This window comes from Oncorhynchus mykiss, chromosome 22 (genome assembly GCF_057628025.1).
Source record: "Oncorhynchus mykiss isolate SJ-2025 chromosome 22, ASM5762802v1, whole genome shotgun sequence".
Taxonomy (NCBI): Eukaryota; Metazoa; Chordata; class Actinopteri; order Salmoniformes; family Salmonidae; genus Oncorhynchus; species Oncorhynchus mykiss.
In genome coordinates, this window is record NC_143043.1 from 49,146,472 (window position 1) to 49,157,128 (window position 10,657).

The 10,657-nt window shown below is 43.7% G+C and overlaps 1 protein-coding gene and 1 pseudogene across 1 annotated transcript; one reads left to right on the top strand and one right to left on the bottom strand.

Annotated features, from left to right (window-relative positions):
* Positions 1 to 204: 204 nt before the first annotated feature.
* Positions 205 to 1,167, bottom strand: LOC149972878 (trace amine-associated receptor 13c-like). The gene has a single exon (XM_090216375.1). It carries the CDS (start codon positions 1,165 to 1,167, stop codon positions 205 to 207), a length of 963 nt encoding a protein of 320 aa, XP_090072501.1.
* A 6,213-nt stretch (positions 1,168 to 7,380) lies between these two features.
* Positions 7,381 to 9,865, top strand: LOC149972879 (protein DVR-1-like; annotated as a pseudogene).
* The last annotated feature ends 792 nt before the right edge of the window (positions 9,866 to 10,657 follow it).

Below are 10,657 nucleotides of genomic sequence, written 5' to 3' on the forward strand. Positions count from 1 at the left end.
CTTATACAATAAGCTTATGCTTTCTCCAAGTCATTCCATTCTAATCCAGCTAAATCATTCTGTATCAACACCACATGAATCTATGACGAGAACACTGAGATAACTAATGTCAGTGTAGTGTTACATGAAAGAAGCAAATACAACAATTGTATAACATCACTATATCAAACCTGTTAGTCAAATTTAGGAATAAAAACATAGGAACTATGAATGCCTTAACTTCAGAGTTAAAATATGTTTAGCTGTCACTTTGAACCATGGATAAAAGAAAGCATAAATTATTGGATTAATTAAGGAATTAACAAGTGGCAGAAAACTGATGAACAATGACAATAAATTGTCAATAAAAATATGTACAAAAAATAAAATAAATAGAGATGGAATCCAACAAATGAGATAGTTGAAAACAACAATAGCTAGAGTTTTTGCTGCTTTTCTCTCAGACTTATTTGCCTGTACAGTTTTAACACCAGACACACTGGCGGTCTCTTTTGAAAATACCTTTCTGGCCTGTGATGTGGCCACCACAAAGATTTTCAAATAAAGTGTTATAATAATAGAGCATGGGACAACCATTGTAATTACAATATCAATTATATTACCCCAGATTGACCCATCTACAGTAAAACATTCTTTCAAACACCTACTGGGTACCTGTACATTTATACATATTTTTATAACAACAGCCTGGTATATGATACAACAAAACCAGGTAATGGATATACAACACATTATTCTTGTTATTGTTATTTTAGAGTGGTACAATAAGGGATCACACACAGCAACATAGCGGTCAATAGATATCAAGACCAAATTGCCCAGAGATAAAGAGGTACATAAAAAAGCCATATAGAAATGAAAAGCACAGAAATATTTCCCAAATCCCCAGCATGATTCCAATATTGCTACAGTCGTTACTGGTATCACAATCGCTCCCACCAGGAGATCTGACACAGCCAGAGAGAGGATGAGCAGGTTGGTTGGAGTGTGGAGCTGCTTGAAGTGAGAGATGGAGATGATCACCAGTACGTTCAAAAATACTGTAACTGCTGAAAACAATGAGCAGAAGATGTACAGTGCTGTGTAGATAGATGTCGATAGCAAAGCCTTTCTGCAAGAAGAGTTTCTGTCTTGAAAACAATATTGATAATCTTTGTGTTCCTCCATTTGTAATAAAGGGTCAAAATGCTGAGGTCCTGCTCCTGCTTGGTCCTGTGTGTGACCCTGTCAGGTCAGCCTTCTGACAAACTCTGAGCTCTGCCTCTCTATTTATCTCTGAGTTACTGACAGCCACTCCCCTCCCCAGAGTCTCTCTACACACACACACACACACACACACACACACACACACACACACACACACATGCAAATAAGGTGAGTGCACACTCACGTGAGCACACAAATGAACAATCGGTTGGTTTAACAAATCATTAATGAAAGCATGATGTAATGTATGACAGGATATGATGTTGCTGTAGCCACCTAGCCTGACCTTCAGCCTTACTGACAGTTAGAGATGAGAGGAAAGGTACATTTTCTCAGTTGAGCACTTTAATGGGGAAAATATTGTATGCGTGATTTATTGGTCACTGAAAGGCTATTTTACATGGGAAATAGGATAACTGTTAAGACTAATTGGTTTGGGTGATGTCAGTGCTCAGTTTGGAACATATTCCACAACCTCAGGAGACATGATTGCACACCACATGTCAGCTAGTCAGTGTGTAGGAAAGTTGACAGTAAGAAAGTTGATGAGATGGCATGAAGTTATGCTGACCTACAAAGGCAAAATGCAGTAACTACGAATTTGATCTGTTGTAATGGCCAAGTATATTATCTGATTAATGTGGGATTTATTTTCCTATTTAGTTTCCTTTTCCAAGATGGCGTAGCAGTCAGACGTCTTTGTCTTTTGTCTTATCGTGTCAAGTGTATATATATTTTTATATCTTTACACAGCGTGATTCAAACCAGAGCAAATCTGACTTATTTTCTCCATACCCCCAGATTCCTACCGTAAGCTCTGAACCTTTTCACCTGGATCATCGCAGATAGCTAGCTTTAAAAAAAAAAAATTGCTAGGCCCATCTCCCGGCTAGCCGAAGAGGTCTACCAGCCACTCCTTGGGCCACAATATCTATTTTTCCAATTGGCCTGGACCCCTTTTACTGCCGACACGGAGCCTCGCCGATCCATCATGACACGATCCATCATTTGTTGACTTCTGTAACCGTAAAAGCCTTGGTTTCATGCATGTTAACATTAGAAGCCTCCTCCCTAAGTTTGTTTTATTCACTGCTTTAGCACACTCTGCCAACCCGAATGTCCTAGCCGTGTCTGAATCCTGGCTTAGGATGACCACCCAAAAATTTTCTTCCCTAAATATAACATTTTCCGACAAGATATAATTGCCAAAGGGGGCGGAGTTGCAATCTACTGCAGAGATAGCCTGCAGAGCTCTGTCTTACTATCCAGGTCTGTGCCCAAATAATTTAAGCTTCTACTTTCAAAAATCCACTTTTCCAGAAACAAGTCTCTCACCGTTGAGCTTGCTATAGACCACCTTCTGCCCACAGCTGTGCCCTGGACACCATATGTGAATTGATTGGACCCCATCTATCTTCAGAGCTCGTGCTGTTAGGTGACCTAAACTGGGACATGCTTAACATCCTGGCCATCCTACAATCTAAGCCCTCAATCTCACACAAATGATCAATGAACCTACCAGGTACAACCCCAAATCCGTAAACACGGGCACCCTCATAGAAATCATCCTAACCAACCTGCCCTCCAAATACACCTCTGCTGTCTTCAACCAGGATCTCAGCGATCACTGCCTCATTGCCTTCGTCCGTAATGGGTCTGCGGTCAAACGACCACCCCTCATCACAGTCAAACGCTCCCTAAAACACTTAAGCGAGCAGGCCTTTCTAATCCACCTGGCCCAGGAATCCTGGAAGGATATTGACATCATTCCGTCAGTAGAGGATGCCTGGTTATTCTTTACAAGTGCTTTCCTCACCATCTTAAATAAGCATGCCCCATTCAAAAAATTTAGAACCAGGAAAGAGATAAAGCTCTTGGTTCACTCCAGACCTGACTGCCCTTGACCAGCACAAAAACATCCTGTGGCGTACTGCATTGGCATCGAATCGCCCCCGCGATATTGAACTTTTCTGGGAAGTTAGGAACCAATATACACACGCAGTTAGGAAAGCAAAGGCTAGCACAAACTCCCCAAAAATTCTGGGACACTGTAAAGTTCATGGAGAATAAGAGCACCTCCTCCCAGCTGCCCACTGCACTGAGGCTAGGAAACACTGTCACTATTTATAAATCGCCCAAAAACTTCCATTTACTCATAATAGACTGAATTTACACATCACACTATTACAACAGTGTGACTGTTTTGGAATAAAATATGACATGTATTTATTTTAACATCCTCTGTGTTGTGTGATTATTGTTTAACCATTGATATGTTCTTGGTCATTTTGAGACCTTAAAAGGCCGATGTTGCATAGATATTAGACAGAAACATTGATTCTAGTATATAAATGTTGTACAAGGTGTAAATGGCATAATAGAGGTCATATCTTCCAAAACAGATATTTGTGAGATTTAACCTGTTGAGTGTAAGGGGCAGTATTTTGATGTTTGGATGATAAACGTACCCAAATTAAACTGCCTACTTCTCAGGCCCAGAAGCTAGAATATGCATATAATTGTCAGATTAGGGTAGAAAACACTCTAAAGTTTCCAAAACTGTCCAAATGTTGTCTGTTAGTATAACAGAACTGATATTGCAGGCAAAAACCTGAGGAAAATCCAACTAGGAAGTGCCTCTTATTTTGAAAGCTCCCTGTTCCATTGCATGGCTTCCCTCCATTTAAAGGGATATCAACCAGATTCCTTTTCATATGGCTTCCACATGGTGTGAACAGTCTTTAGACATAGTTTCAGCCTTTTAATCTGAAAAATGAGCGAGAACGATCACTTCGCGTCAGTGGATGGCTGGGTGCCAGTAGAGTTTTGCATGCGCAACAGCTTGGAGCAGACATTTTCTCTCTCTCTCCTATTGAAAAAGCTACGGTCCGGTTGAAATATTATCTATTATTTATTGTAAAAACAACCTGAGGAATGATTATAAAAAAAAACGTTTGACATGTTTCTACGAACTCTACGGCTACTATTTGGAATTTTCGTCTGCCCCGTCGTGACCGCTCGAGCCTGTGAATTACTCAACAAAACGCGCCATCCAAATGGAGGTATTTTGGATGTAAATAGAATCTTTATGGAACAAAATGAACATGTATTGTGTAACTGGGAGTCTTGTGAGTGCAAACATCCGAAGATCATCAAAGGTAAGCGATTCATTTTATTGCTTTTCTGACTTTCGTGACCAATCTACTTTGCTGCTAGCTGTTTGTAATGTTTTGTCTGCTTTAGCTGTAAAGCTTTTTTGAAATCTGACATGCCAGGTGGATTAACAACAAGCTAAACTGTGTTTTGCTATATTGCTCTTGTGATTTCATGAAAATTAAATATTTTTAGTAATTTAATTTGAATTTGGCGCTCTGCAATTCAGCAGATGTTGACGAAATGGGATAACGGGATGGGTGCGCCAAGAAGTTTTTAAGGAAGCTGTTATTTTCCTTTGAGGGTTGAGTTTTGATTTCCATCCTGAACACTAACAGCGGATGGTAACGTCAGAATTGTCATGCGTGGAGAAACAGCTGCACAGATTGCGCTCTAACCAATCCTACAATAGAACCAGTGAGACAGAACAGTGAGACAGGCCTGCAGCAAATCAGACATGTTAACATATGACAACACGCACTTGTTTACATAAGACAACACATCACCAATATTATGTTGAAAGAACACCCCTAGCCCTTTATGGAGTGGCCACTTGTTGATGTGTTTGATAGTGATCACTCCAGTCTGCCACTGATTTGGTCAAAATGACAATTGAGACGATGTGCACTTGCATCCCAACTGCCACTTGTCAATATTTCCAAATTCAAAACCCATTTGTGAGCATCTTGTGTTACGCCGCAACCTGTTTTGTAACATGAAACACTGCCAGACAGACGCATACAGTAATGGAAAATGAGAACGTTGTCAAAATGGAGCGGTCGCCATCCGGCAGAGACTTTATAAGTTGATTTAGCTAACGGGGCCTGCCTGTTCAATGTGCTACTACTGTAGCTAGCTTCATTGACAAACAAAGAGATGGAACTTAGCTAGCAAGCTAGTAATTTTCCTCACTGATAAACAGCATATACCTTGTGATGTATTTACTAAAGTTTGACTGATGAAGTTGTAGACTTCTCAGAAATCAGTCAGTGCACTAACTATAATTTTCATGCACATTGAGAAATACTGCACCAAACACCTTAGCTAGATGTAAAATTCAAAATGAATAACAGATTCCTCGATTTATCTTAATTCTGACAATTTTGAGGGTGAAAGGTTGCTACCGTTACTCAAGATGGACAGTCAACAATAACTGGTCCTCTGTAGCTCAGTTGGTAGATCATGGCACTTGCAAAACCAGGGTAGTGGGTTCAATACATTGAATGTATACATACTGTAAGTCACTTTGGATAAAAGTGTCTGGTAAATGGCATATGGGTACGATGTTAAGCCGTCATTTGTCTTTATGTACCACTTACTTAAGGAGATATGCGAATCCTACCAATTAGAGCTGGTTGGGGCCATTTTGGGAAACTGGTTAAATTATTGCCGGGATCCCCGGACCGTAGATTGTCGCTGCAAGCTCTTGACTGGGGACCGTTGCTGCAGACTCCGGACTGGGGACCGTCGCTGGAGGCTCCGGACTGGGTACCGTCACTGGAGGCTCCGGACTGGGGACCATCGCTGTAGGCTCCGGACTGGGTACCGTCACTGGAGGCTCCTTTCCCTGGATCATCACTGGAGGCTTCGGGCCATGGATCATCACTGGAGGCTTCGTGCCATGAATTATTATTCAGCAGATGTGTGTGTGGGTGCGGGGGGGGGGGGGGGGGGGGGGGTTGTTGCATGAATAAAGATACTCATGAAGAAGTAGGGTTTCAGACTAAACCTCCCCCTATCCTCACTCAAGTCTCAATCCTACACCCTCTCTATTGTGTTTTTTGACCAATAACAATACATTTTCACATGTACAGACCTGAATTAAAACATTATTATTTGGCCTTCCTGAGTTGGCACATCCTGATTTCATGGGGCATAATCCAGTACACCTACACCCTGGGTCTCGACCCCGCCCTGTGCGACTGAGTACTGGACATCCTGACGGGCCTCCCCCAGGTGGTGAGGGTGGGCAACAACATCTCCACCCCGCTGATCCTCAACACTGGGGCCCCACAAGGGTGCGTTCTGAGCCCTCTCCTGTACTCCTTGTTCACCCACGACTGCGTGGCCATGCACACCTCCAACTCAATCATCAAGTTTGCGGACGACACTACAGTGGTAGCCTTGATTGCCACCAACGACGAGACGGCCTACAGGTAGGAGGTGAGGGCCCTCGGAGTGTGGTGTCACGAAAATAACCTCACACTCAACGTCAACAAAACTACGCCTGTCCACTGTCACAATGCTCTACTACGACTTCATTAAACAGCAGAGGGAGCACCCCCCTATCCACATCGATGGGACAGTAGTGGAGAGGGTAGTAAGTTTTAAGTTCCTCAGCGTACACATCACAGACAAACTGAATTGGTCCACCCACACAGACAGCCTCGTGAAGAAGGCGCAGCAGCGCCTCTTCAACCTCAGGAGGCTGAAGAAATTCAGCTTTTCACCAAAAGCACTCACAAACTTCTACAGATGCACAATCGAGAGCATCCTGTTGGGCTGTATCACCGCCTGGTACGGCAACTGCTCCACCCACAACCGTAAGGCTCTCCAGAGGGTAGTGGGGTCTGCACAACGCATCACCGGGGGCAAACTACCTGCCCTCCAGGACACCTACACCACCCGATGTCACAGGAAGGCCATAAAGATCATCAAGAACAACAACCACCCGAGCCGCTGCCTGTTCACCCTACATTACTCATCTCATATATACTGTACTCCATACCATCTACTGCATCTTGCCTATGCCGTTCTGTACCATCACTCATTCATATATCTTTATGTACATATTCTTTATCCCTTTACACTTGTGTGTATAAGTGTATAAGTTAGTAGTTTTGGAATTGTTAGGTTAGATTACTCATTGGTTATTACTGCATTGTTGAAACTAGAAGCACAAGCATTTCGCTACACTCGCATTATCATCTGCTAACCATGTGTATGTGACAAATACATTTGATTTGATTTTGATTTGGAGGATCAACACATAGATAATGTGATCCAGGGTCAATATCTTACATGCCAAAAGACACTGGTGTGACCCCTGACCTGGCAGCAGTGATGTAGTGATAGCAGTGTTTACAACCACTATGTTGAGGTTGAAGTGTCTGCTGCGGTCTCCTGCTCTGTTGTGTTTCCATCGTTCAGGCAGGTGATAGCAGGAAGAGGGATGTCACAGGTTAGAGACACAGGGTTGCTCACCACCATACATATTTGAATTATTTTATTTAACCTTTATTTAACTAGGCAAGTTAAGTAACAAATTCTATTTTTCAATGACAGCCTATGAACAGTGGGTTAACTGCCTTGTTTAGGGGCAGAACGACAGATTTTCTGGTGGCTCGGGGATTCGATCTTGCAACCTTTCGGTCACTTGTCCAAAGCTCTAACCACTAGGCTTCCTGCCGCCACCTATCAGACAAAAATTTGGACACCCCTACTCATATATAACACATATGGAATTATGCAGTAACCAAAAAAGTGTTTAAAAAATCTAAATATTTGAGATTCTTCAAAGTAGCCACCCTTTGCCTTCATGACGACGGCTCATAATAATGGCTGGAATGGAGTTCATTGAATGGTATCAAACACATAAAAACCATGCACCTATTATATAGGTCCTGGATTGCAGGAAGCTTGGCCCCAGTGATGTACTCTGCTGTATGCATGACCCTCTGTAGCGCCTTAAGGTCCGATGCCATTCAGTTGCCATGCCAGGCAGTGATGCAAATGGTCAAGATGCTCTCGATAGTGCAGCTGTAGAACTCCTTGAGGATCTTGGGACCCATGCCAAATCTTTTCAGTCTCCTGAGGCAGAAAAGGTTTTGTCCTGCTCTCTTCACGACTGTCTTGGTATGTTTGGACCATGATAGATGGTTGGTGATGTTGAAACCAAGGAACTTGAAACTCTCGACCCGCTCCACTACAGTCCCATTGATGTTAATGGGGGCCTGTTCGGCCCGCTTTTTCCTGTATTCCACGATCAGCTCCTTTGTCTTGCTCACATTGAGGCAAATGTTGTTGTCCTGGCACCACACTGCCAGGTCTCTGACCTCATCCCTATAGGCTGTCTAATCGTTGTTTGCGATCAGGACTAACACTGTTGTGTCGTCAGCAAACGTAATGATGGTGTTGGAGTCATGTTTGGCCATGCAGTCATTAGTGAACAGGGAGTACAGGAGTGGACTAAGTATACACCCCTGAGGGTCCCCAGTGTTGAGGATCAGCGTGGCAGGTGTGTTGTTGCCTACCCTTACCATTTGGGGGTGGCCCGTCAGGAAGTCCAGGAACCAGCTGCAGAGGGAGGTGTTTAGTCCCAGGGTCCTTGGGAGCTTTGTGGGCACTATGGTGTTGAAGCCGATGACTGAGGTGGTGTACTCCTCAATGCCTTTGGATGAATCCCAGAACATATTCCAGTCAGTGCTAGCAAAACAGTCCTGTAGCGTAGCATCCGCATCATCTGACAAATTCTATATTGAGCGAGTCACTGGTACTTCCTGCTGTAGTTATTGTTTGAAAGCAGGAATCAGGAGGATATAATTATGGTCAGATTTGACAAATTTTGTTTGTTTATTGCAGATAAAGGCCTATATTGACTGTTACATTCCAAATACTGTCAATTGAAATCTAGGTCCTACTAGAGTGTAAACCTAATATGTCTTGTTTTGTCTGTCCCCTGCAGGTAGACTGGTGTCAGACTGAAGCGGCAGCTGCCACGGATGTGTGGAGAAACATCTGTTCCTCAACATGTCTGTCTTCCGCACACCAAGGTTCCTCCTGGTGCCACAGGCCCTCAGTGTGTCACTGTACAAGGGAGAGGATCAAGCTACAAGGCCAAATGCAGGCTAGTGCTGTCCCAGTGCTGTCCCAGTTGGTTAAGCTAGAACCAGAGCCAAGATACCTCACAGCGCTGGCAGAGAACTGACTTAAACCGGGTCATAACTATGGACTGGTGCTGGAGCTGCAGCCACATCCAGGCCACGCACTGACCACAGACACCTTCATATCCCACCACCCGGGGGAAGGCTGTCCCGTTCCAGTTGAGGGCTACCTGCCCACTGCCATTATTATATACAATTATCCAGAAAACCTGTTCAGCTCAGCTGCTGGTAATCATGAGGTAGCAATTGGCAAAATGGAAGAGTTTCACTGGTCGCTGTATCCCTGAACCTTCTTCAGTCCCGGTTACACCCAGCAGCATGTGTAAGCCCCTCTGCCTCTAATCGATCTCAAGGATGTGGGCTGGTAGGAGTGGATCCTTGCTCCGCAGCGCTACCTGGCCAACTACTGTCAGTGCCCGTTCCCGTTCCCACTGAGCAAGAGCCTGAACGGCCCCAACCATGCTATCCTGCAGACACTGGTACACTCTTTGGACCCCCACGGCACACCCCAGCCCTGCTGCGTACCCATCCGCCTGTCACCTGTCTCAATGCTCTACTACGACAACAACGTATTCCTACGCACCAACCAGGACATGGTGATGGATGACTGTGGCTGCAGATGAATTACATGGCTGGTTGGTGTAGTGGACTTCAGAACAGTCTTTTTACCCATAATAACAACGTTATATTCATTGAGTCTCCTGTGATGAAAAGGCTTTGGTATTATTCAGACAGATGGTCTCTTCTCAGTTTGGCACAGGCACACATTTCACCTAACACAGGGAGTTCAGATTTAAATTGACTTCATATACAGATCTAGTGTGTCCTTGTGCCTGGTGCCGCAAGCTGGACGGTGTTTCTTCCGACACATTGGTGCGGTGCGGTTCCTGGTTAAGTGAGCAGTGTGTCAAGAAGCAGTGTGTCAAGAAGCAGTGTGTCAAGAAGCAGTGCGGCTTGGCAGGGTCGTGTTTCGCAGGACGCATGGCTCTTGACCGTCGCCTCCCCGAATCCTTAAAGGAGTTGCAGCGATGGGACAAGACTATAATTACGAATTGGATATCACGAAAAAGGGGTAAAAGTACAATAAAATAAACTTTGGCTCTTTAAACAATCTAGCATTTTGGATTTGAGCTCAACATTTTCATGCGAGGCAACAGTATAAAATCTCACCTCTTATTTGAGGGTATTTTCATACATATTGTATCTGTTTTACCATTTAAAAATGAATGCACCGTATAAATCAAGTCCCCCCCCCCCATTTGAAGAGGTCATAAGTATTTGGAACAAATCACTTGTATTGTATTAAAGGTGGTAACCCTTTAAACGTAATGTTAAGTTAAATTATGTATTTAGATATTGGATCCCTTACCCTGTAAGCAGTCTATGAACTTCTCTTATGGGTGACTGCAGTCCAC